A 27341-nucleotide genomic window follows, 5' to 3' on the forward strand; every position below is an offset into this window, starting at 1 on the left:
TAACAAAAGTGGTAAAATAATTATCAATGATTTGAAATTTAAGGTAAGTTACACCAATCAATTACATTTTTTCATCAAGTTGTCACGAGACTGAAAATTTTCATTCTAACTCTTATTATCACTCTAAAAGCAAACTGGCTTTCTTTAATAGGACCGTGATGATACAATTTGTAATTTAATCTAATAAAAAGAAATGTTATCAATAGATCTAAAAGATCAAAATAAAAATATGAAAAAGATATTCAAAGATGACATAGAAAATTGTGAAGAAATCAAGGGGTAAAGTGGGATCGAACATCCCCAATTATTCCCACACATAGGCCTGACAGGAGGAGATGGATTTCCATTTCCCCTGACCCACCAAACAAAACAAAAATCCCATCTCTCAATTCTCCAATCTCCACTCCCATTGAAAGTTTCCAAATTTTCCCCCAAAATCCAAATTCAATCTTCTTCCACGCACGCTCTGGTTTCGAGGATTCAATGCGCCTGAAGTTACCAGCGTCCATGGCCATGGCGATTCAAGTTTCCCATTTCCAGAATCAATAAACCAAACCCAACCCATTCATCGGAATCCCCATCAGAAGCTTTCCGTTCCCATTTCGCATCCGGGTTCGATGGAGAAGCCGATCAAAGCATCGCAATCCTCGTCTACCAAGGTCGCCATATCGGTGTTGCCGTACCAGACCCCTAGGCTCAGAGATCACTACCTTCTCGGGAAGAAACTCGGGCAGGGCCAATTCGGAACCACGTATCTCTCTACTCAGCGAGCCACCGGGGACCTTTACGCCTGCAAATCTATCCCCAAACGGAAGCTCTTGTGCAAGGAGGATTATGAGGACGTTTGGAGGGAGATTCAGATCATGCACCATTTGTCGGAGCACCCTAATGTTGTTCAGATCAAGGGGACTTATGAGGATTCTGTGTTCGTCCACTTGGTGATGGAGCTTTGCGCCGGTGGGGAGCTTTTCGATAGGATTCTGCAGAAGGGCCATTACAGCGAGAGGGAAGCGGCTAAGCTTATCAAGACCATCGTTGGAGTTGTGGAGACTTGCCACTCTCTTGGGGTCATGCATAGGGATCTCAAGCCTGAAAACTTTTTGTTCGACAACCCCGGCGAAGACGCCAAGCTTAAGGCCACCGATTTTGGTCTCTCTGTTTTCTACCAGCCAGGTCAGTATCTTCATTTTGTTCTCTCATTCGGTTTTAAATGAAAGATTCTGGTTCTGTGTCTTTTTTATATAATATATTTTCGATTTCCCACTGCCATCATAAGATTTATTCGTTATATTGGTGAACTGAACTCTGTTTGAGTCTCTTTCGCGCTTTTTTTGATTTGGGTCATTAAAAAGGGAGAATAGAACATATGTGGCATGCCCATTATTTATACATGCTTTCAGATATTACTTGACTGCAGAATATACTGATTATGGCCAGCCGTTTAGGTACCTTTATGGAAGCGTAAGCTTATAACCAAGAAGAGATGAATATCAACTAAGGCAGCCTTGAAGTTGTAACCTATGTTTTTAGCTTCCTTGTGGCTTGTGAGTGGCATGTTGTCTGAAACTTTGGTGTTGTAGGTGTTGCCCAAAATATCTATTTGGCTATTTGCAAATAATGGTGTTAAATTGTAGGTGTCTTATAAAAAAAAAAAAGTTAAATTGTAGGTGAATCTTTTCTGGACCTCTTCAATTTAGCAACTGTTTAACCGACTGAGTTTTTGTATTTTAACTCTTGCATAAACTCCTTCAACCTTCATTGCCATCACTAGTTTATTCATTCTATCCTTTTATTTGTATATCCATATGGTATAAGTTAGTCAGCCTTCAATTCTTTCATATCAGCCTTTTCCAGTTGGTTTTTCAAAAGCATTCTTTCAAATATTATCTGCTAACTGGAGGATACTGGTACTATTTGGGTCTCTTTCTCTGATATAGGCTTTTGTGCAAGTTTTTTAATTTGGATTTTTATGTTCAAGCTATATGCTTGTCCTTCTTTCTTCGGTTGAAGGTATGTTTTCTTATCAGAATATGTTTATTTATGAAACTGTTATTTAGTTTTCTGTTCATGTGTTTTTGTTTCTAGGACAATCTTTCCGTGATGTAGTTGGAAGCCCCTATTATGTTGCCCCCGAAGTGCTCCGTAAGCACTATGGGCACGAGGTTGATGTATGGAGTGCAGGTGTTATCCTTTACATCTTATTGAGTGGCGTTCCACCTTTTTGGGCAGGTAGACGAGTACAAATCTGGACAAAATATTGTTTGTCATGAATTTTTTCTTATATTATCTCTGAGGCTCTTTTTCTCTCCATTTTGTATCCAAACAGAAACTGATTCAGGGATCTTCAGACAGATTTTGTACGGCAAGCTAGATTTCAACTCTGACCCATGGCCCACTATTTCGGATAGTGCTAAAGATTTAATTAAGAAGATGCTCACAAGGGACCCAAAGGAGAGAATATCCGCACATGAAGTTCTTTGTGAGTGATTTTAAACACTTCTGTGGGAAAAATGTTGTACACTTTCTAACAACTTCGAGATTTTGTATAATTGCATCTAACTAACAACACTGGAGTTCTCTTTGGTTTCAAGGTCACCCGTGGATTGTAGACGACAAAGTTGCCCCTGACAAGCCTCTAGACTCTGCAGTTCTGTCACGGCTAAAGCAATTCTCAGCAATGAATAAGCTGAAGAAGATGGCTCTACGTGTATGATTCGTCCCTTGTAGGATTTTTCCTATATTAATCCGATTAACTAAAATATTCCTGGTTTGGTATGAATTTCATTTAGGGCTTTATCCAATATGTCTATATATATATATATATATTTATTTATTTATTTATAGATTTAAGCATGAAAGCCTGTTAACCAAATTGAAGCTCTGTACTCATCTCTAATTTTAATCTTTGATCAGAGCTGTTTTTTGTGACATTATTCTCTTTAGCCATGTACATTTGTCTCAAATTTTAGAAAACACGGTTGACAGGTCATAGCAGAAAGGCTCTCCGAAGAAGAAATTGGTGGCTTGAAGGAATTGTTTAAAATGATCGACACTGATAACAGTGGGTCCATAACATTTGAAGAGCTTAAAGTGGGGTTGAAAAAAGTGGGCTCTGAACTCATGGAATCCGATATCAAGTCTCTTATGGATGCGGTAGGTAGATAACTTGTCAAAAACCATTGTTATATATATATTTTGGTTAAATTGCAAATTTAGTTTTTTGATAGTTATATTAATTTAGTCCCTGAATTCTACAAAGTTTCAATTACGGTTTTGGACTTTCGATTTTGATTTTAATAAGTCCCTATCGTTACTCAATGGACTAACATTTGATGATTTGGTACAATATGGTACAGGGAGTAGGTCATCTGGATAAAATATATTTTAAACCGTTTTTCTTACATGCTTGGCCCTTTACCCCGCCAGAATACTCCCTTGTTCTACCTGACGCCATATTGTGCCAAATGCTGGTGGCTTTAAAAAAACTCGTGAAATTGACTTGGATTACAGCCTACAGGTGTGACCATATCTTTTGGTGTAACTGGTTATTCCTTACTTCAGGACCACAATGGAATGTTTCTATTTATGTGTCTCTTGACTCAAAAGGGGAGTTAGACGAGTCCACATAAATATTTAAATGTAGTGTTAACGATAGAGATGTATTAGAATCAAAATTGAAAAATTTAGGGACATAATTAGAAACTATTGAAAGTTCAAGGACAATTATTATGGGCTAAATTTATAAAATAACCATATATTTTCAATTAAAGATTTTTTTTTTCTTTGTGCGTGTGTGTGTGGTTTATTTTGAAGACCATTCCTAATATAGATGACCTGCATTATCTTGCTGCCTCATCTTTGAACAGGCTGATATAGACAACAGTGGAACCATAGACTATGGTGAATTCCTTGCTGCTACATTGCACTTAAATAAGATAGAGCGAGAGGATAATTTAGTCGCCGCCTTCTCCTATTTTGACAAAGATGGTAGTGGTTACATCACAATTGATGAGCTTCAACAGGCTTGTAAAGAGTTCGGTTTGGGCGATGTTCATCTGGATGAGATAATCAAAGAGATTGATCAAGATAATGTAAGTGTTTGTGTTACCCTATCTGAATGTATAAATGTTATTCTATCAACCAACTTTTGACTGCCTTGTTACTACCTCTTTTCACTCATTTTAAAACTGTTTTTGTACATTTCTTGTTTTCTGTCTCTTTTGTCATTCTAATATAGCTGCTGTCTTCAAGATCTTCCAATATTTGTTTGTTGCCTATATAAGTAGGACTTGAATTGTGATTGGATGGATAAATGTGAAGGAGCTAGAGATTTTTAGTTGACATTTATTAAAAGTATAATGTTTCAGCAGTTATGGGATTTTTGATAAATGATACAACCTTAGTAGCTTAGGGCCTGTTAGATAGCATTTTCATTTTTCGTTTTTCACTTCTAAAAATTAAGCTTGTTTACTGACAAATTCTTTTTGTTTATTTTTTATTTTTTACTCTTTAAAGTACTTTTAATTTAATTAATTAATTTATTTTTTATAACCGGGAGTCGGAGCTCTACTCTCCTATACCCGGGGTCCTTGTGCCCACTCCAAGTCCTGGATACGGTAGACATCAAATTTTTATTTATTTATTATTATTTTTTTTTGTATTAAGCTCACTCGAAAGTTCGAACTTGAGACCTCTAAGTCGGTATGGCCCAAAGACTCCTAAGCCCTTGCCAGCAGGACCGCCCCTTGGAGGCAAGAACTTTTAAAATTTTAGTCAATTTATTAAAGAAATTTGAAAACTACTGGTTTTAGTTTTTAAAATTAGTTGATTAGAAAACAAAGAAATGTTGGCAAACAAGCTTAATTTTTATAAACAAGAAACTACTTTTATTGAACAAGGGCTTAGTTTTCTGGTTTTCTTTTTTCTTTTTTTAGATAACCGGGGTATTGGGGGTCTCATACTTTGCATTATACTTGACCCACCCGACTAATCTCAATAAGGCTTGCCCACTCAAGGTGAACTTTGGGAGACAACAAGGGCATCCCCTGGGGGCTAAGTTTTCTGGTTTTACGTATGATGCTTTTGCTTACACAGTTCTGCTATTCCAATTCCAACCTGTTAAACCATGAAGGAAATAGAATCCAAACATTTTAGTTGGATTTTTATGACTAATAGTCCCGAAACAAGTTATGAGTTTGGTGGTAAGGGCTTGGGATGTTTGAAGATACCTTAAGAGTGAAAATTTTAATTATTTCGATCTTTGTTGTCTCTTGAAGCTGACTTTAGTGTGGGCAAAGCCTTCTCGAGATTAGAGAGGGTGGCGCGATATTAGTCTAATGCAATCTCTGCTCTTGGCCAAACGCACTCCACATATCTGAGATTGTAGATTGATGGTGGATGAAGCCCTTCTATTTTCTCCCCGTTTCGGGATAAGGCTGGATTTTGTGACATGCTGGTTTTTTTGTTGGTTTTATGGGGTCTTTGGTTAAGGAGGAATAACATAATTTTCAGGGATGGGGCTCTTGGGTGGAGATGTGGTCTTCGGCTTAGGTTTAATGCCTCTATTTGGCCTTCTGTTTCTATGAACTTTTGTAATTATCCATTAAGTCTCGTTATTTTAGATTTGGGCCCCATTTTGTACAGTTAGCTGCAGGGCTCCCCACTCCCCCCCCCGACTTTGGGCTGGTTTTTATTTGTCTTAGCTTGTTCTCTCTCATTCCTTTCTCAGTAATAAAAAAAGATAACAAAATTATTATTATTAGCCTAATGCAAGGGGTGGGGGTAGAAAAGGAATAGTCCCAGATAAAGGATAACCATGCTGGTAATAGATTTGTTTCTGTATCTATAGTTGAATCAAAATTTTGCCTGTTTCATCATGTATGAAGGATGGATAATGGAATCTCTTTTCCCTAAACTACTAAAAATGTTCGACTTCGCTGTCTTATTCAATACTTTTTGCATCGCAGGATGGTCGTATAGACTACGGGGAATTTGCTGCGATGATGAGGAAGGGCGATGGAGGCGTCGGGAGAACTAGAACTATGAGAAGCAACTTGAACTTCAATTTGGCTGATGCTTTTGGAGTAAAAGAGAAATCTTAGCAAACTAACAGGGGGATGATGCCGCCTAGGTTTTGTAATTTGTATAGTTGGCTGGCTAGCTTTTCAAGTGCAGAAAAAAAAAGATATTCCATAGCTTCATGACTAGGAGCTTTTGATTTTGATTTTGATTTTTTTGATTTTTTTTTTTTTTTTTTTTTGCTTTGAAGTTCCTAAATGCTGAGGGCTCTGAATTTTCCTGACATTTCATGTGAATTTCAAGAATCTTTTTATTTAATTATTGAGTTCAATGAGGTTGAACAAGTCATGCCAAGAATGTATGTAGATTGAACAAAGGTAGTAGTTTTTATTTTAATTTAATTATTATTATAATGTTTTGGTAAATTTGAACTGTTATTGTGTAGAATTACAAATCAAATTTTGGTGACTTTTTTTTTTAATATTGTCCAAGTGCAACACCAAAATTCACTTATAAGAGGAAGAACTGTATCCATGAATACGAGAATTTTTCAGTTCAAAACTTTTTATAATTATAACTTTCACTATGGCAACGGGGCCGGGCTGAGGCGGTGAGGACAACCCGTCCCCAAAATTTTGAGGATATTTATTTATTTTATTTTATTTAAAAAGATTTATAAAAAAAAATTAGGCTACTACTATGAGAAGAATTTGGACTTGAGCTTTTTGTTAAAAAAATAAATATTAAATGGAGAGGGGATGAGGTGGGGACACCTCGTCCATCCTTGTCTCGTCCTCGTTTGTAACTCGAATAGGATATTAAATCCTAGGTAGGTGATCACCATATTTGAACTCATTTCTTCTAAACTCTTTGCTTTTTACATTGGTCGAATTGACCATTATGAGTATTAAAACAATTAAAATAATGGATACTTGCAATAGTTAGATAGTCTCATCTAAGTATAATAGTGCCTGGATCTAGGTAGTAGGGACAAACCTTCAAACAAATGGAAACTTTAACTTATTCGAGATATTAAAATTACTACACTTATATTTAAGTTTAGAGTTTTAATGGAAATAATAAAAATAAGAGTCCATTTGGTAACGTTCTCGTTTATTGTTTCTATTTTTTCTTTTTTAATAATAAAAAAAATATAATTGCGTAGCCCCAACACCCATGGATGCAAAAATGATAAAACAAAATTTTTATTTATGTTAGAACAAATTTAAAATGAGAACAATAAATATAAATAATTTTCAAATGCTTAGATTTCTTAATAAAATTGGAAACGAGAACGTTACTAGGGCCCTAACTTTTTTGTTTCTTTTTCCCATTTCTAATTTATTCCAACATAAATAAAAAAAAGAACTTGTTTTATCATTCTCCAATCCATAGGGTGTTAAAGGTCATGCAATTCTATTTTTTCCTTATCAAATAGAGGAAACAGAAACAAGAAGGAGAAACCTTACCAAACGGCCCATAATTTTTCAAATATTTAAGGTTTAAATCCCATTTCGGTCTCTAAGTTCAAGATTATTCTATTTTAGTCCATAAACTATCAATTTTATATTTTCGTCCATCAACTTTTAAGTTTGTTTCATAACATTTATTTTACTTTTAGCAAATTTATTATGTGGCTTTAAATATGTGTGTACTAATGTGTTAGCATGAACTAGAAATCGATCAATCATCCAATTTGAAGCAAGTGATTAAGTAGTTCCAGTTCCTACAAAGGATCAGACTAATAACATGTACAATACTTGAATTCTTGATGTAGATACTACATAGTTGGTTCTTATCATAGAGATTACGAGTGTAATAGGAGCATCTTGGTGGTGAAATGGTAGACTCACTAGACTCAAGATCTCGTGCTAAAAAGCGCCTGTCACACTATAGGAGTTGACCATGCCTGAAGTCGTTACCTTAATCGCAAGGAGGGGATGTCGTGGAGGAACTGGATTGAAAAAAGAGGGATTTCACTTGTAAGTATCTAGTGAAATCGACGCTAGAATTGAGATCTTTCACTGAGCCTTTCTCCAAGATAGTGTCCAGATTGTTACACCTTTTGTGCATGTCGGAACTTACCGAACAAGGAAATTGTTTTCAAAGTTTATTTTCAACATGCTTGATCACCATTGTTGGAAGATCTCCTTGTTAACTCTTGGAAAATTGTAATAGGGAGTGTTAAACTTCAATTCATGCTAGAATCTGCTTGAGTTAGAGAGTGGGTACTTAGGAATATGGCTACTATATGCTGTTGAGTTTGTCAACCCTAATAGCAGAAAATCTAGGACGTCTGGGAAGACTCCATGTCTGTTTGGCCAATATTTCAACATCGTTAATGTTATAGCATCATTTGTGTAGCCCATAAAAGGTCACGTTTACTTTCCCTTTACCCTTTTAAAAAGTCAGTGGTTAACCATTTTATTGTGTACTTTCCTTTTTAAAAACTACGTGAAATCCGTTTAAGTTCATATTAGTTACATTCAGTGAGCATTGTGGCATTTATTCCTTTAATTACTATTTTGTCCTTGTTGTCTGTTTAAATATTATCTTTCTTGAGCAATTATTCAAGTGTTTAGTGAGCAATCCCTGTGGATTATTCGAACTTTTTATTACTTGCTACAACGATGATGTATACTTGCACATAAGGGATACAAATACGTTCAACAGCATGCTGGCTGAGGAGGCAGCATTGAGACGCTACATCAAAGTATCTCAACGCTGTGAATGCGGGAGAACAACGCTGCAGGATCAGAGAGTTGAGACGTTAGGGGAAACGTCTTAACGTTGCCGCGAGGGGGCACACACGTTGAGGTTGCGCCTGTAGTGTTGAGACGCTATGGATAGCTTCTCAATACTGCGACGTTGGTCTATAAATACAGACCGTTTCTGCTAGGTTTCGTGAGCCGACTTTGAGAGGAAATTTATGGCATTTTGAGGCAACGGCTTGGGGCGTTGGCAACAGAGAGAAAACATATCGAGATCATTGTTTTGGTATAATTAGTTCTCGATTATTTAGTGAGTTTTTAGTTGCTGTACCTAAGTATAATGTTTAGAATACTTAGAAGCTAGAAGGCTTTTGTTGGGACTTCTAGAAGGTAAATATCGGGGAGAAATATTTGAGTGCTTGCTCGTATCCAATTCTTTATTAGTGGAACTAGACGTAACCATGGTTGGGTGAACCAGTATAATTCTTGTGTCGTTAATGTGCTTTCTCTAAAAGCTTATTATTTGTGTGTGATTGACTATTTATCTAGATGTAACTATAGAATGGAAAATTGTGTAGAACCCTAATTGCTACCCTCTACATCAAAATAAAGATTATCCGTTAAGAATTATGGTAAAGAAGTTTATAAATGTCAATGCGACGGTGGACTTGATTTTACGAAAGATGATGCAACTATTTATGCATTAGAAAGAGTATTTAAACCGCATAGATTTGGAGGTACTATTAGATAAGTGGATATTAAATGAGACACTATAATATAGCAAAGACTAAAATAGTCCTTTTTTAAAGTTAAATATTATATGAAAATTTAGAGACTAATTAGAAAAAACTTGAAACCTCAAGTACCAAAATCAAATTTAGACTAATATTTAACTATATAAGTATACAATAAATTGTACTAAAAAAAGTATATAATAATTTATTAAGAAAAACATTAAACTTGACAAGTACCAATCAAATTTCATTATAAACTTTCAATCTCATCGAAAGGAAATCTAGATTCAAAATTTTCTATTTCATCCACTAATTTCAACAAATATCAAATAATAATAAATTAATACACAAAATTAAACCCAAATAAATAAATACACAAAATCAACAATTAACTAAAGGTCTCCCATTTCAACAAAAAAAAAAAAATCCAATTCAATATCATCCTCTATTTAATAATTCATCGGAGGCAATGTGATCTTTTTATGGAAGTTGTAGCTTAGTTGGAGATATACGGCTCATCTATACTCATTTTAACTTTACAACATTCATCTTGAATTTATGGTCCAATTTTATGAAATTGAAACTTTAAGATAAAAATAGACACACCTCAATCTAGTTCAATTGATTTAGCGCACTGAACTTTAGATAAAAAGATCGTGGATTCGAATCTCCACCATGTTATTATATTGAAAAAAATATAATAATAAAAATGGACAAAACTGACCCTACAAAAATTAAAATTTATTTAGAAAAAGGAAGGAGGTTGGGGGCATAATAGTCTTTTCGAACAAGAAATGGATAGGATAGGCCTTATGTGCAAACCAGGGGAGCCATGGCCAAAACAAGAACGAAGCACAGTTATGCTCTTTCGTAGCTAAGACTGAGAAAGAGGAGCTTGAAGAACTCTGTAATGGCGTCTCTAACTCTTTCCCTCTGCGCAACTTTCGCCACTCATTGCCGAATCTCCAGCAAGCAGAATCTACCTTCATCAACCCCAATTTTCCCCTCCAATTCCCACCACGATTCGTTCAATCTCGCCCTTTCTTGTTCATCATCTTCCCATCCTTCTTCCCGTGCACCATTGCCCTTCGTCCTCAGGTCTTCGGAGTCTGAAGCCGCGGTTATCGAGTCTGAGCCAGCCGCTTCCCAAATCGTTGAAGTCCCCCCGGAACAGGCCCCTAAGCGCGAGGAAATCTTTGCAGTAGTTATGGTTAGTGTTCAATTTCACTAACTAGTAGCGTTTATGATTTCGGTTCCTCATTTCCCTTCAAGTTAAAAGAAACGTATGGTGGGATTTGGATTTGGATTTGCCTAAAATGGTGGATTAATCTGTTGCCATTCGTACGGGATTTTTGTTGTTCATTCTGTAGATTGGATCCCGTCAATATATAGTCTTTCCAGGGCGTTATATACATACCCAGAGGCTGAAAGGGGCTAACGTCAATGATAAGGTGGGCTTCCTTAATATCCTTCTCGTTACATGTTGGTTATATGAGTATCTTAGTGTGATTGTTGTCTTAAAGAGTTTAGAGTGTTATTGAATTGTTTGCATTTTAAGGTAACATTATCGTGTTGAGCAGTCATTTGCATTGTTTAGTTTACCTAAGGAACTGATTTTAGAAATTGGTTGGGAGATTTGAGGTGCTATTTGGGTGAAAGCCTCATCTCATATTCTGATGTATTTCTCCTGTCAAAGTGACAGAGTTGCCATTTTGGAACAATTCTATGGTATCTTTGTTCATGTCTTTGTACTTCAGCGAAGACCTACTTTATACTAATTACTTGTACCGTTATGTTCTTATAAAAAAAAAATTACTTGTACCATTATGGACATGAGGACATGTCACCATAACAAAGGGTCTGTCACTGTTGGATTACTTTTTGTCCTCCATGGTTCTAAGCTTGATTTTGTTAGTGAAAATTGGTTTTAGCGTGTGTAAAAATGTAATATGGAGCTTGTATTAGCGTGCTTGAATTAGATTGTTTGAGCAAGAAGCGTCTTCTGAACCATTTGACTTCCATGAGAGGTTTGACACATGGAAACCTCGATTTGGCGAACTGCATAGAAGAACCATATGACTTTTAATTTTAGGTAAACTTGAGAATTTGAAGTAGTGCTGCTTCATATTATTACTTGATTGGTGTTGCTGCTTGGCATCAAAGCATGCTATCTGTTGGATAAAGGCGAGATGAGAAGAGAATCAATTAGAGGGACATCCTGTGAGTGAGCAATAGAGGCTAAGAGCGAGAGAATGTTGTTAGGTTTTAAAGAAAGGTCAAGATAGTCTAGAAAAGTTGTTCTCTTGATGTCTTTTGGGGAGGGTTTCCTCAACCCTCTGCCTCTAGGTTGTTTTGACCATCTTTTTGGGTCCTTTTCTTATGCATTTCTATGTTTCCTATAAAAAAAAAAAGTTGTTCTCTTGGCCTAGGGGCAGTGTCTTGGGCCAGAGACAGCTTGGCAGGAGAGCTTCTATGTAGACTAATTTTTTCCTTTTTAGAAAGATATACATATACTCAGCTCTGATTCTGTAATAGATTTCATAGAATGATTGGAGTATTTTTGTCAGATTTCTTCGGATGACCTCTTTATGATCAATTGATCATGAATCTCGAGACATATCTATTATTCTTCTCTTGTGATGAAGAGTTTGTCCTTTCCCTAACTTTAGCAATTTTCACATGTTCATTCATGGATGGAGTCTCAAGCGTTCTGACCTTTCCTTGTAGTTGTATGTTTCTTCTCGCTTATTTGTTGATCTTCAGCTATCCTAGTTCCCATTTCTTCGCCTTGCTTTAGAAGGCTAAAATCTCAGAGAAGTTTAGGTTTTTCTCCTAGTTGATCATTTTGGAAGGATAAACACCATGGACTTTGTCCAAAGATCTAGTTGTGTCTGTTATACAATAAGGTAGCAGAAGCTTTGGATCATGTATCATGAAGGTGTCACTTTATTACGAAAGTTTGTAATAGTTTTCTTGAAACCTTTTGTGTTTGTTTGGCTTCTTCTAGAGGTTGTTGGAGCGTCACAAAAGGAGGTGCTCATTAATCCTCCTTTGCATAATTGTGTGGGGTTCTTTGGAATGTCGGAGGAGGTTTGGATTGTGACTGACTTCAATGTTTTTCTTTTGGTATTTTCTACGTTTTCTTTTTCTTGAAAAAGGACGAAGTCAATACCATGGATCGTATTCAGAGGATGTCTTCCTTTTGCCTGGGCCTGCAATGGTGTGTTCTGTGTAGAAGTGCCTTGGATGATTGTTGTGGACCTGTCAGTTCGCGCAGGATTTATGGCTTCGATTCTTTAGACGTTTTGGGATTGTTTGAGTCTATTGTAGGGCGATGATGGAGGAAGCGTTGTTATTCCCTCCTTTTTGTGACAGAGGTCGTTTTCTTTGGCAAGTGTGTTTTCTGGCTACGTTATGGGGTATCTGGCTGGAGAGGAACAATAGGCTGTTTAGGGGGGTGGAGAAAACTGTGAATTATGTTTGGGACCTCATTAGGTTTAAAAATTATATTTTAATTTTAATAAACATGTCCTTGTTGTGTCATTGTCCTAAATTTTTAGAAAATGATGTGTCATATCTGGGTCTTGTGTCCGATCTATGTTTCTTAGGTTTTTACGTTCCACATACGATGACTGCCATCATATTTGACAAACTAACAAATATCAGTTTTACTATGTGATTACAGACGGATCTTCTTTCATGTATAAATGTGAACCAAACCCCTCTATCATCAATGCATTATGAGATACTGTGACCATCTTAAAGTTGTTTAAATTTGTGATTGTGCAGATAACTCTGAATAAGGTTTTGCTTGTGGGAACAAAAACTCACACTTACATTGGAAAGCCAGTGGTGACAAATGCTGCTGTTCATGCTATAGTGGAGGAACAGGTAGTGCATCAATTTTTGAGCAATGCTTCTTTTCTTAGATTTTCTTATTGTTTATGTTTCGCTCTTCCTAATTTCTCACTTGATTCTTTTATTTAGGGATTAGATGACAAAGTAATTGTCTTCAAGTACAAGAAAAAGAAAAACTACCGAAGAAACATCGGTCATCGTCAGGTATTTCTCGGTCCTCGCCTCTCTCTCTCTGTCGTGTCATTCAATTTCTTCCATAGTTTGTTTCTGCACTGATTTAGAGATGATAGGAATGATTGATGTGCATGAGTCTAGAAAATGCTCTGAATACGGGTTTCGTCTTTGTAATTTCTGAATCTGTTTTAACCCGAATGGTGCAGCCGAATACGCGAATAAGGATAACGGAAATCTCTGGATATCAAGACTATCCAGCAGCCACACTTGAGTCGTAGAAACAAATTCTGATGAAATGATCAGTGGCATTGAAGATCTTGTCCTTATTTCTTGCCAAAAAATTCCCCCTTTTTTTGTATGTAAGTTCTTGTGAATCAAAATGTTTCAATTGAGTTATTTCTCTCTGATAATGAATCTCAGAAAGTCACTAGTTTCAAAATATGGTTTCTAGTGATCCAACCCTCAAATTCAGTTACATTTATTATTGGGATGGAGTCTCAGAAATTTACCAATTCATAGCACCAACATATTGAAGGGTATTTATTTATTTATTTCTTTTGTTCATACAAAGAGAGGGATTTATGCCTACGACCTGTAAAGTCTGGTGATATTTAAATTTGCTTCAAGTATATACTTTTTTATAAAAAAAAATGAAAAAAAAGGAGAATACACTAGGGCATACAAAAAAACAGTCCAACGGAAGACTCACCTAAAGAAAGAGGATCTAATTTAAAAAGATAACACGGTAAACAAAAATTTAGAAACCGACACCTACAAGGAAGTATTAAATCTAACCATCTCTCAAATGCCTTTACCCTTAAAGTCTTTTTAAAAGGAGACAACAAAACCTTCTCCATCAGAGAACTCGACAATCCCTTTTACTGTGACACCCCAAACAACTGATCCCAGATCTCCTAAGTGAACTGATAATACTACATTCTCTTAATATTGTTTATTAATATCATATTTACCATTTTTGTAAAATTTTTTACAAAACTTGGGAAAAAAATGTGAAACTATCAAATTATGATCATTGTGGATAAATTTTAGTATTGTAACTCTATTATTTATAACTTGAAAATTTTGCAAACTACTTGAATTACAAATTTGAACTCTTAAACTACCAAAAAAATTGATTAAAAATTTTTAGATCCAAAAGGATGATTTTTGCATTCTTTTTCCCTAACTTCTATCTTTGGTTGTTAATCTTGCATCTTAATCTTGTGAATACAAATTTTAAACCATGTACATCAAGCAACAAATTCATTAGTGTTCTCTAACTCACATTTTGAAAAATATCGACCCACATTATTGTACCGCTGTATACTTTGAATGTTAGATGAATCACTAGATCCTTTTGGTGCCGCCCTATCTCGATCCCGCCGAGCTGAAAATGTTCTATCATCAAACACATGACACCCACACTATAGTTCACATCTAGCATTGTAATCTTCTAAGAAACTGAGATTGTGAATTAGCTTTATACTTGCATTGCAAACTTGTAACACAAATGTAGACAAAATTGAAGGAAACTAAGAGTTGGGATTAACTTGTATTTCAAAGACAATACAATTTCCCCAATAAGATATTTGGGATATGTTTATCTATAGAGGAGAAAAAAAAAAGTTAGTTCTCAATTTGTAACCTCCAGATCCTGTATTATACCTTTTCAATATATAATGCAACAAAAATTATAATAAATAAAAATAACCTATATTGAGTGTAATCAGTGAGCTCCTAATGTGAATTCAAATATCTTCACCTAATTTGTTCCTTCTTAAGCCTCCAACCAACCGTCAATTCATGTGCTGAACGTATAATTCGAGCTATAACAGCTTAACGGTACACAGTCTGCATCTGAATTGGCACGGTATTGCAACGACAAGAATCGTCAATTAGGGCTTGGTACCAATATCTATCTGTACAGCACAAGAGAACAAGAGGGGGTTGGTATATACGACGTAGAACAAAGCAATGGAGAACATATGAAAAAATGCGATCCAAAAAGTCCGACCGAGCAAAACTGAGATTCTCAGTGTAATGCAAATGGCTTAAACTATGAACTTTCCTACGACTACATATAGAGAGCAATGAATCTAGTGACTTGCCAATATGGGGATGAACAAAACACCATTCTAGGCAGTACTTTCATGACTAGCAATAAATCTTAAAATCGTGAAATAATCGATGTCTGCTATAAATCTTTTAGATCTCAAGGAACAGAAGTACAACTTATATAAAAGGATCCAGATTCTGTTCAAGTAAGGTCGTGCTATAAACAATAATCTGAAACACACCCAGCTACAAGACTAGCTCAATGGTGGCACGTGAGATGAAATGAGTTTCAGATAATATGTGGACCAGTGGACGATTTTTCTTTCAATCAATAAGTTCAATAATTATATTTCAAGGGGAAACTTAAAAGTTCATACAAAGACCTGTTATAGCAGCCATCCATACACATGGCTCAGGCAGAAATGACGGAGCCCGAAAAACTGCCTTTATTCGTATACTCGCTTCCTCTTTAGAAGTGTAGGGAGAATGGAGATGAAACCAATGAAGAAAAGCACAGACAACGTTTTGAAATCGTATAAATCCTTGACAGATTTCAGATCCCCCAGTGCAAGTCCAGCCTGATAATAAGATAAATGAGTAGTAAAGTTATCTAGTTAGCTGAACCTGAACACATTCTTATAGACCAAGAAATTTCCGGTCATATGTGTTTCAACCATAATTAGAAGACAAATATAAATCATAATAGTCTTCGAAATATAAGATCTTGCGAGCAGTTGACAAAAGAACGAAGACGATCTAAATACGTAACCAGTGTTAGGAATTCCAACCAAATGTGGTGCTCAAAGAGGGAAGGTATGAGCAAAAATAAAAACATAAGAATGAAATAAACATAATCCTCTCAGTGTAGTTCATTATTTCCTATTGGTAGGGACATATAACAAATTATAAGAACAATTATGAAAATATTTAAATAAACCCTTTTCATCGGGAAATACATGACCAATTTAGGGACTGAACGGTCTGATCAAAAGAATAACCACTTTGCCCCTCAACATCGTATTTATGGGGATATTATGAATGAATATATTAAGTGTTAAGAGTGCGCCAGTTCTTGCATTATGCTCATGACCCACCCTACTAATCTTCATGGAGGCTTCCCCCACCAACTAATATTCAGGAAGGCTCCACTCACTCATGGCTATTCGTGAGACAACAACGGTTTTAATTTAATTTATTAGTTTTCCACTTGAAGGTGTAAACGGAAGATATTAGAGGACATCTCCAAACATCCCAGACAAACCCTCTATATAGAACAATGATTTTGGGCTGACAAAACTACGTTAACAGATAGATGAAAAATTTTAGTGTTCAATCAAGCAACCATCCCATATAGCCAAGCCAAGATGTGACAAGAGTCATGCCTCTCAATTACCAAGTAATGTTAAAGATAAGGTCAACCAAGACATCAGACACAGGAGGCACTTCTCCACTGGTTTCAAGTATTCTATTTTTTCTAGTGTTCAAAGCAAAGAAAATATTAAAGGAAAAAAAAACTGAAATTTCAAGTATTCTCCTTCAATATTTACATGGGAAACAATCTAAAAATTATAATACAGCTGACTTAAGAGAGATTCAATTTATGTATAGATTAGCAAACAGAGGAACGGCAACACAACAATACAGAATGTCGAAAAGGTTTCTTTTAAAAAAACAGGCAAAACAAATCACAACAACATCAAGAAATTTTAATCCACAATGATAGAAATTTACCCTGACTGTGATATAGGATGCTGGAACAAGGCCAATTAAAGTTGCCAAGAAGAAAACATGAAATGGGATGTCAACAATAGGTGAAGCCAAGTTGATAAAAAGGTTAGGCAATGTCGGTGTTATCCTTAGAAACAGCATATAATTGAGCAGCTTTTCTCGATGCTTTGCTATCTGGCCAAAGTCAAAAGTTCAAAGCAACATTAGATATGGCTAGAGAGTTGTCAAATGATCGAAATCAAATAAAAATTACAGTAAATAAGTACCTCTGCCTGGAACATTTTCAATTTTTCAGGCCACATCCAATAAACTAAAGGTCTTCCAATTAACTTAGACAGAAAAAAGCACGAGGATGCACCAGCTGTTGCATTAAATACAACTAATAAAAGACCTCTGATAACACCAAATAGAGCACCAGCAAGCAATGACATGAAAATTGTTCCAGGAATCATGAACGTTTGCATGAATATGTAAGTTGAGCAATAACCTAGAATGAATTGTGCTGGATGATCTTTGGCATAATTTGCAAAGAGATCCCTGCAGTATGATTTAACAGAAAAACAAATCAGGGAACCACAAATGGATCATCCAAAATCATAATGCTGTCAAACTAACTCAAAATGCAGACAGATGGCAGTAATTTGCATGAACATTCTGTTAAACTAACTATTAAACCCAAAAGCATAAGCAAATAGTTTATAGTATATTTAATCTTTTATCTGTATTCTTAACACTCTCTTCAAGGCTTGAAAATTAGTACAAAACCCAACCAGATATTAACAAGAAGGAAAATGACTTCACATAGATTCAAATGCAAGACTTCTTATTCTGATACAACGTTATGACATATTTAATCTCTTATCCACATTTCTCACACATTCAACCTATGAATACACCGACAGACGCCAACATTAATCTGCAATTCCAAGAGTTAGTGTGCATAATCAAAAGACACCAGTGACATCTATTTCCAGAAATGAAACCCCATGAAGTATTCCCCATCCGTTCTCAGTTTGAAACAAACCTTTCCCACCTTCAGTATCCCCATAACCATTTCCAAATTGTTCTCCTTCAATGCTCAAAAGTGACTTTAGCCCAACATTTCCAACCCTTCTCTGTACCACATACAATAAAAAAAAAAACAACCCTAATCCATGTTTTCCCTTCCAAGTTCACAGCACATCAACGATTATATTACAAATCCAACAGGCCACAAGGGGAGGGGGAAACAATAAAATGCCTTAATATGTTCCCAAAACGAAGAGGGGGTGAACAGAGAAGACATACTTAAGCACCCGAAGATCCGAGAGGGTCCGTGGGAGCTTAACGCTCTGGTACTCTGCAGCGGGCATCGTCAAGTAGACGCAGACAAGGCCAATGGAACAGACAAGAAACATGGCGAGAGCCGCGGCCAGCTCCCACCTCGTCAATGGAAACCTCTCGAATTTAGGCTTTTTCGCCGTCGGAGAGTCATCTTCCTTCAGCTTCTCCTCATCCCTCACCCCGACATTCCTCGAAGACGCCATGAATCAACCTAACCAAAGTTTTCCCCTCAAATTTCACAGGATTAGAAGGAGAAATCAAAAGGGGTCACCCTCGAAAAAGAAAAGGGTTCCCGAAAAGTAGCTAGCAGGACACTTCTACGGCGTTTGTGGGTTATATCAAACGTCAATATTTGGTCAACAGCATCAGTGAGACAATTTGTATTGCGTTATCCATAATCAACGCAGATCTGGGAGTTGTTGGTTCTTTGTTGGAAAATTGAAACAATCGCTAGCTAAATAATGGGAGAAAAATGTGTTTCTACGAGAATTAAGAAACTGGGCAATCTGAAAAAGACAGAAAACAGAGAAATTATCAGAATTTTGTAGTTAATTGATGAAGAAAAGTTTCAGTAGCGAAGGAGTTTCTGTAAGCCACCGTCTGATCTCGGAGAGTAATGGAGGAAGACGGTGAACTCATAAAAAATTTGACCCTCTTCTCTCTCTCCTCACAGCATCTCCCTCTTCCACCGCTTTATTTTATCATTTGTTTTCTTTTTTCCACGAAACAAATAATTCTATTTATTTATTATTGTTTTCATTCACACGCGTTATCCATGTTAAAAAGATGTTGAATTATACCAAATGTATATGAAATTTAGGGTAACTTTCAATAATTTTTCCGAACCTTTTTAAAGTTTCATTTTTACTCTTTGTTTGATCACAACAAATGACTAATTCTGTAAAGCTTGAAGTCGAATGCATGGCTGATGAACACTCAGAACTTGAGCATAGAGAGAAAAAGCTCTGATGCTCAAGTTAATTAAAGTCTAATCTATTACTGAGAGAGAATGAGAATGATATCGCATACCTGAAAAAGAAATCAGATCCCTTTATTTATAGGTTTTGACCCGTCGACATCACTTTCCAAACAATTACAATCATCCTGGAAATCGCATCGTATTGTCGGAAAAGTGGTTAAAGGTAGCGATGTGTGGTGCTTTGATCATTGACTCGTCCTTTAGGAAGATCGGCCGTTAAGATCATTATGGATCGACTCGACCTTTACAAAGACATTTATGACCATCGATGTGAATGTTGGCTCAGCCAAAGCAGGGTGGTTGAGCTGCTTATTCTTATTTAGAGATTTATGCTTTCTGGCTTTGTCATTACGATGGCTTGACACTTCCAAACCTATAATTCATTGACACGTGGCACTCGATAAATCACCTCCAACATTGGTCCTCACTTTGATAAGTCGATAGCTCAGCTTACCTCCATGTGACAATAGGTAATGTGTCACAGCTTGTCAAAGTATTGCCCTACGAGTGTTTAATGTGTCACAAGAATCAAGGCAATTAACTGACAGATTTGTAGCATAATCAAGTGCTGACGATCAAACTAGCTACTCAAATATGGACCATTAATTTCACATTGATTCAATGGTTGAGGTTTATTCCTCGTACTCTATATATAGTGCACCTAGCTACTCAGATATGGACCGTTGATTTCACATTGATTCAATGGTTGAGGTTTATTCCTCATACTCTATATATAGTGCACCTAATTTTCAAAACTTACGCTTTTTTGAATCTTAACTTTGCTGATCTCAAGCCGAGGGATATCATAGCTCGTATGTCCAAAGTACCTCTAGGTCAGTCCGCTTCCTTTTCGTTTAATTTATTTCTTAAGTATGGACATGTCGTCTCCTCTTAGGTTAGAAGATAACTTAGCTCGAATTTATGAGGATTAGGTAATGGAACCTTTTAATCAACCTGTAGTAGGTCAGGCCTTCACCTCTTGCCGAGGTAAGTCGGAATCTTATCTCTCGTCCTGCATTAAGGGTCTTCTACATGAGCTCTGACATATGCATAGAATTACTAATAGCATAAAACTTAGGCTACCATAGGTCGAAGAATCTTTGGAGGACCCACCTCATGGATTCGTAGGTTTTTACCCCCAAATGTTTGAATGTGGAGTTCGGCTTCCTCTTCATCCCTTCATTCAGCAGTTCCTTTCTGTGATGGTTCTTGCTCTGGCACAACTCACACCTAATGGTTGGTCGACCCTCTTAGAGTGCTAGTATATTTGGTGGGGGTTTAGCGTAGACCTAGCTGTAGGTCAGCTCCTAGCAACCTAATTTCCCTTGTTTACAAGGGTAAAAAGAAGTTCTAATATATTATTTTATGCTATATTTTGTTTAGAAACCATACTTTAAAGCTTATTTTTATGTTTAAATCATGCATTCTGCCTTATGATAGTCTAATGATAACTCTCTAAAAGAGAGTTATTATGGTAATTATTCGGGTAATTTTGTGTGAATTATTGAAGTTGTGTGTATGATTTAGCTCATAGGAAGAAGGTGATATATAATTTGAAGAATGAGCTCCATCCCCTTTTATTTGATGTTCTAGCATAAGTTCCTACTTATTTCTACTTTATTGGTTCTTTCGTGCAGAGTGAAAAGTTGAAGGACTAAGTCGAGAGAGGAGCATAGGATCTAGAGGAGAAATGGAGAAGCATTCTTATGTCAAAGCAGGAAAAGCTAGATCATTCAGATGTGATAGCATGAGTTTATAATGCAGTAATTGTCCCACACGGGATTTTTTACCATGCCCGTGCTAATACCAGCTGGGTGCCCTAAAATTAGGGCCTGATATAAAAGGGGAATGAGGACCCAGCCGACACACACAGATCCCAAGAGAGAAACATTCCTTGCATGTAGCTATAAGAAAGGGAATTGCTCGTTTTTGGGAAGAAGCTGACGACAGAAGGAGGAAGATGCAGGTTTTGTGTTGTAGGCAACTTTCCAAGCTGTGTTTTTGTTTTCTTCTTAAAAAACTGGTTGCTTATTTTACTTACCCATTTCGTTTTCTCCCTCCCCATGAACTAAAACTCATTTTGGGGGAGATTTCAGTGCTGTAATTCATAGACAAGTGATACTCTAGCTAATTTTGTTTGCTGTCAAATAGAGTTGTGTATATTTTTTCATCTTGTTGAACATTGTTGGCCACTTTATTCAGTTAGCTAGCTTCTGTATGATCCGGAAGGGTATACAATTAGTGAGATTTGCTTTATTTGTGGTTTAACTACTTCTCTTTAGTAGGTTCATAGATACTTAGGAATAGGGTCCCCTAACCATGCTTAGAACTCGTTTTTATTGCTTGGATATCTAGCAACAGGAGTTGTGGGTATGCATGTTAGGGTGTCTCGAAAGGGAACCATGTCGATTTGCGCAGTAGTAGCAATGTTATGCTAGAGTATAGGCTGAAAGTGAAAGTAGGAAATCTCCCCCCGTCTTAACCCATATATGTTATCCCTCATTATGTTCTCTATGCTAGAGCTTTTCTTGCCCCAGTATCTGCAGGCGGTGTTTGTTTCTTAGAATCATTTACTGCATTTTGTCTATGTTAAATTGTTGAAAGTTTTTAGCACAATCGTCACTATTTTACTTGTTTGCAACATTCAGTATTCTTGAACACAGTCTTAGAATATTACCCCAGTCCCTGTGGATTCGACCTCGTTCGTACTATAACTGATGAATATATTGTCACTTGCACTGGTATCCACCTCGGTTGTGAGCACGCAACAAGTTTTTAGCGCTGTTGCTAGGGACTTTGTCTTTTTATTTTAAGTTATAATGTTTAAGAATACGGTGCTGGGGAGAGTTTTCTCTTTCTTATATTTCGAGTTGGTTGTAGGTGCATGAACGACTTTGAAAGCTTGGAGTATATAATCGATCACAGAATAGAGCGAACTTTCCATAGAAATCAAAGAGAACAGTGAAGGAACCAAGCTACAACAAGAATGAATCCACCACATCGACCAAATGTAAGAATAGAGAAAATAGTAGATGGGAATCCTTTGGTTGTTGTCCCTGAAGCAACAGGAAATAGTATATGGAATATCCTTTTATGCAGAGCTCTGATACCATAAAAAAGGGTAGCAGAAGCAGATAAACAAAATAGAGGAAAGTGGCGGTAGTAAATCTCAATGCTATAATAGAAAAATTGCCAGTACTGGTGACTTCTGCTTTACTGATATGAAAGAATAAATAGTACATTTGCACAAAAGGATAGAAAAAAAAATTAAGGAAAGGATATGGAAAAAATCAGTCTGTCCAAATGAGATTGCAAGGATGTGGAAACTGTAGTAGCTGGCAAGATTTCAGTTGTATACTCATTATTTTAGTCAACGGTCAAAAGATATTTCACTTAAATGATAGTTGCTTTGTACCAAGTTTCTTGTGAGAGTCTATTGCCGTCAATTGAGTCCACCGTTGAAGAATCTGTTGCTTCAAATGATTGTTTTTCAGTCTTCACCCCTTTGCCTTGGCGTAAAATCTCTTGGTGTATGAAATTAGGATGCATTGCTGAGAAGCATTTCAAGCTTGGTTGGTCACTGAATTTGTTGAGTGTTTCGACCTCGAATATAGTGAGTAATCTGTCTACTCGTGGTATTTGACTGCAAAGGTAATCCATCTAACTTTTCCCTTTCGAGTTGCACCAATATCTATACTATTATGCTAAAATACACTAATATCTACTGCGTCTTTTATCACACGATATTAATCAATCATCTAAATAATCCACCAAGCAATATTAAAACTAAATCAAGTAAGAAAAGAGAAGACGACACCAAAAATTTATAATGGTTCGACCAATGTGGTCTACATCCACTGTGCAAGGTGAGAGCAAACTTATATTAGCTTCAACATCAAAGAACAATACAAACGGAACGAGGAGAGAAAAAACAAAACCAAGCTCTAAGCAGAACAACCCACGAAGAAGATGAGAATAAAAGACAAAAATACAAGAAGGAAGCTTCTGTATTTGTCACCTTCGCATGCTGCGTACACACCAAAAGAAGAACACGATGCTGCTGTGTTTTTTCTTTTTCCTGCTGCACCTCTACTTCATATCCACAACAAACATTAAAAAAAAATGTTAAACATATGGACTTAAATAAAAGCCAATCCACATATGGGCTTTAACAACAAATGAAGACCCATTTGAGATATGCCTTGAGACACCTAAAATAACAAATCACCCTCTTGAATCAAATATATCCTCAAATGAAGAAGTCAACTACAAAGTTGAACTCAACCTTGCATTTTAATATCATCATAAAGAAGAAACATTAGCCAACACCTACTTTAAGTAGGTTACAAAAAATTTATATTTTACACCTGGCAGAGACTTTGTAAACATATCAGCAAGATTATTTTCAGATGCAATCTTCTTTAGTTTCACTGTATTCTTGTTCACTTCAACTCTCAAGAAATAACTTTACATCAACATGTTCGGTTCGATCATGTTATAATGGATTTTTCGAAAGTGCAAGAGCACTTTGATTATCGCAATGTATAGTAGGTTATGCTATATCTCCCAGCATGTCTGATATCAACCCTTTCAACCAAATGGCTTCCTTAACTGATTCAGATAATGCTATATACTCTGACTTGGTAGTAGATAACGCCACTATAGACTAGAGTGAAGATCTCCAATTTATTGTATTGCCAAACACCTTAAACACAAAACAAGTTGTAGATCTTCTTTTATCTAAGTCGGATGCAAAGTTAGCATCAACAAAACCTTCTAAACACTGAGAATCAGAATAACCAGTTGTGTAAATTAAACCATAATCCTTAATACATTTTACATATCTGATAACCCACAGCTTCCTAATATGGTTTACCTAGACAACTCATAAAACGGCTAACAACACTCATTACATAGGCTAAATCTGGACAAGTACATGTCATTCCTTACATTAAACACAACCTACTGCATTAGAGTAAGGTACCTTGGCCATACCTGCAAGTACTGTGTCTATCTATGGAGACTGAAGCTTTGACAATTTGAAATGAGAGGCTAAAGGGACAGTCACTGATTTTGCTACATCAAGTTGAAACCTCTTAACTACACTATCTAAGTAACCCCATTGTATAATTATGAGTTTGCTAGCAGCTCTGGCTCCAAAAATTTCCATGCCTAGAATCTTTTTACCTGGACCTAAATCCTTCATATCAAATTCTTTGCATAATTTAGCCTTTAACTCAACAATTTCAGAATATACATTAGAAGATATAAGCATACCGTCCAGATACAGTAATAAAAACATAGACACATTCTTGGACACATGTTTAACATAAACACAACTGTCATAAGCACTTCTACTAAAACCCACATTTAACTATGCCAAACCTCTTATACCATTGCCTCGGAGATTACTTAAGCCCATAAAGAGACTTTTTCAATCAACAAACCATATGTTATTTTCCGTTTTCAATGAAACCTGGGGGTTGACACATATAAATTTCTTCCTCAACTCTTCATGCAAAAAGGCAATTGTCACATCTATTTGCTCCAACTCAAGATTAAAATGAGCAACTAAAGACAACAAAATACGAATTGAGGAATCTCTTACAACAGGAGAATAAACCTCATTATAGTTAATTTCATATTCTTGAGTAAAACCCCTTGCAACTAACCTAGCTTTGTATCTAGGTTTGTTTTCACCATTAATACTGGACTTTACTTTAAACAACCATTTGCAATCAACAAACTTGTGACTTGGTGGTTTTATTGCAAGCACACAAATCTCATTTTCAATGAGGTCATTTCTGTTGGGTGTGTTGCCCTAAACTCATAGTTTGTATTTTGTGTAAAAACAAATGTATATTCAATAAAGTTTTATTCAATAAATTTGTTGTTGAATTCATAGCATTGCATTATCCAAAATCCAATAAACTAAACATCCGAGGTTATTTTAGTGTGACCGGGACAGTATATGTACTTAGTATATATTTGATATATTGGGTATATAATTGATATACCCCTGATATACGAGGTAAAGGTTACAGACGACTCGATCCAGGTCGTTCGTGTGGAGACATGCAAGTGGGGGTATCCTATACAATGAGTTTGTATAAGACCGGACCACGAAATAGCCAATCTTTAGATGTAACACCGTTAACTAATAGATTGCTGTTTCTTAGGATGACCAGGCAACTCATTCTCAATCCTGAGTGAGCTATGGACTCCTGCCCGTGAGGGCTTGTCCTTTGATCTGTATGGGTGAGAGTGCCCAAGTTGCTGACTCAACATTCCTACCATTTTGGGGACGCGACCGAGTGGGGAGCTGGGAACATAACTTCACAAGATCGAATTCACTCCTCTCCGACTTTAGGGGAGTAGATGAGTGTTCCCTTAAATGCTGACTCCGGAACTTGAACAAGGGGCCCCACCCTCTCATTGGCCCGAGAGGGACTTCCGGTTATTGGTCGGACCATAACCGGGTTGTTCATTAGAGGAGCAGTGGTATTTAAGGAGTAAGATGTAACTTAGGGGTAAAACGGTAATTTGACCCAACTTGAGTTACGAGCACTCGTGAAGGATTGACTCGTCATTAATGGTCGTATATCCATGGACACGAAAACATTCTGTAGTGAGAAGAGTACAACTGCGGGTCTTTAGTGGAATGACCCGTAGTTAACGAATCTTGATTAACTCGGTCAATGAGTTTGACCGATTAATCTTGCATCGTTGGAGCTTCTGATCTGTAGGTCCATTAGGTCCCCTTGCTAGCTCATAACGGGTAAAACGAGGATCAAGTTTTTGGAAGAATTTGAACTGTTCAAATTACTTAACGGATTATATGTATATTGATGCATTATAATATATACTTAATTCTAAATTAAAACTATATATTATGAGAGAAATTATTTGAATGAGATTCAAATAAAATTAATATGAATAAGATTCATATTAAGACTATAGGTTAAAAATAATGTGCATAAGATGTACATTAGAATTATAGGTTATACGAGAGAAACGCTATAGAATATGATTCTATTTATGTGATAAATAATTAAGGGTTAATTATTTATTTGATATATATATATATATATATATATATATATTAATTAGATTAATAATTAATTAACATTTATTAATTAATATGATTGATTAATTAATTATATATATATATTAATTATTATATATATTATATATATTTATTATTAATATTAATATTAATAATAATATTAATATTAACACTCCCCTACTTAATTGCAGGGGAGTGGGGGCAGTTATGACGTGGGGAGTTATCCCCACGTCATATGAGGTCATTTTGCAGAAGTGTTCTGCTGAAAAAAGACCCCAACGAAGAACTCCCTGCAATTCTCTCTCAATCCATCTCTCTCAAACTCTCCCTCTCGTTCCAAGGAAACGCTCCCACAAGCGTGATCTCGAAACCCAAGAGGATAGCAAGGAAGATTCAGTGGTGGTGTTCGAGGGAAATTCGTTGAAGAAACGTTCTTCAAAGGTATTGTTTTCCCCTGTGTTTTTCTTCTTTGCATATTGATTTTGTTTCCCAAATATCACGAACAACGGTCCACTTCCGCTTCGGGATTCACATCCCTTCAATTTCTTCATTCATAGCGATTTTCTTTAGATTGCATTGTTTCATCAAAGTTCGAAGGTTCATGACTTAATGAGATTTCATTACAGTTTAAGGCATAAGTGATATAATTTCCCTATTCAACTGCATAACTTGCTTCATCATGTCTTTCTGGTGGT

General features: G+C 36.2%; 3 protein-coding genes across 5 annotated transcripts; 2 read left to right on the forward strand and 1 right to left on the reverse strand.

Moving 5' to 3' along the window:
* The first annotated feature begins 296 nt into the window (after positions 1-296).
* Positions 297-6366, forward strand: LOC111013482 (calcium-dependent protein kinase 11). Of its 2 annotated transcripts, none has more exons than XM_088120242.1 (7): positions 297-1173; positions 2086-2229; positions 2327-2479; positions 2592-2707; positions 2986-3153; positions 3357-3517; positions 3867-4010. In XM_088120242.1, exons 1-7 carry the CDS (start codon positions 618-620, stop codon positions 3874-3876), a joined length of 1308 nt encoding a protein of 435 aa, XP_087976368.1. In that variant the 5' UTR covers positions 297-617; the 3' UTR covers positions 3877-4010. The 2 variants fall into 2 exon arrangements, with proteins under 2 accessions (XP_087976368.1, XP_022143623.1); XM_022287931.2 differs by lacking the exon at positions 3357-3517 and adding an exon at positions 5967-6366 and having other exon boundaries at positions 308-1173; positions 3867-4091.
* A 3917-nt stretch (positions 6367-10283) lies between these two features.
* RPL21C (Ribosomal protein L21) lies at positions 10284-13954 on the forward strand. Its single transcript, XM_022287933.2, has 5 exons — positions 10284-10673; positions 10834-10914; positions 13253-13354; positions 13451-13525; positions 13702-13954. The coding sequence occupies exons 1-5, from the start codon at positions 10374-10376 to the stop codon at positions 13771-13773; spliced, it is 630 nt and encodes a 209-aa protein (XP_022143625.1). The 5' UTR covers positions 10284-10373; the 3' UTR covers positions 13774-13954.
* Positions 13955-15017: 1063 nt separating this feature from the next.
* On the reverse strand, positions 15018-19320 carry LOC111013513 (putative membrane protein At4g09580). 2 transcript variants are annotated; one of them, XM_022287961.2, is made up of 6 exons: positions 19199-19320; positions 18566-19107; positions 17545-17815; positions 17282-17452; positions 15934-16128; positions 15018-15414 (listed from the first exon to the last, which is right to left on the reverse strand). In XM_022287961.2, exons 2-5 carry the CDS (start codon positions 18802-18804, stop codon positions 15997-15999), a joined length of 813 nt encoding a protein of 270 aa, XP_022143653.1. In that variant the 5' UTR covers positions 18805-19107; positions 19199-19320; the 3' UTR covers positions 15018-15414; positions 15934-15996. The 2 variants fall into 2 exon arrangements, with proteins under 2 accessions (XP_022143653.1, XP_022143654.1); XM_022287962.2 differs by having other exon boundaries at positions 17545-17639; positions 17766-17815; positions 18566-19313.
* Between the last annotated feature and the right edge of the window lie 8021 nt (positions 19321-27341).

This window comes from Momordica charantia, assembly GCF_013281855.1.
Source record: "Momordica charantia cultivar OHB3-1 chromosome 11 unlocalized genomic scaffold, Mcharantia_2.0 BLBB01000011.1, whole genome shotgun sequence".
Taxonomy (NCBI): Eukaryota; Viridiplantae; Streptophyta; class Magnoliopsida; order Cucurbitales; family Cucurbitaceae; genus Momordica; species Momordica charantia.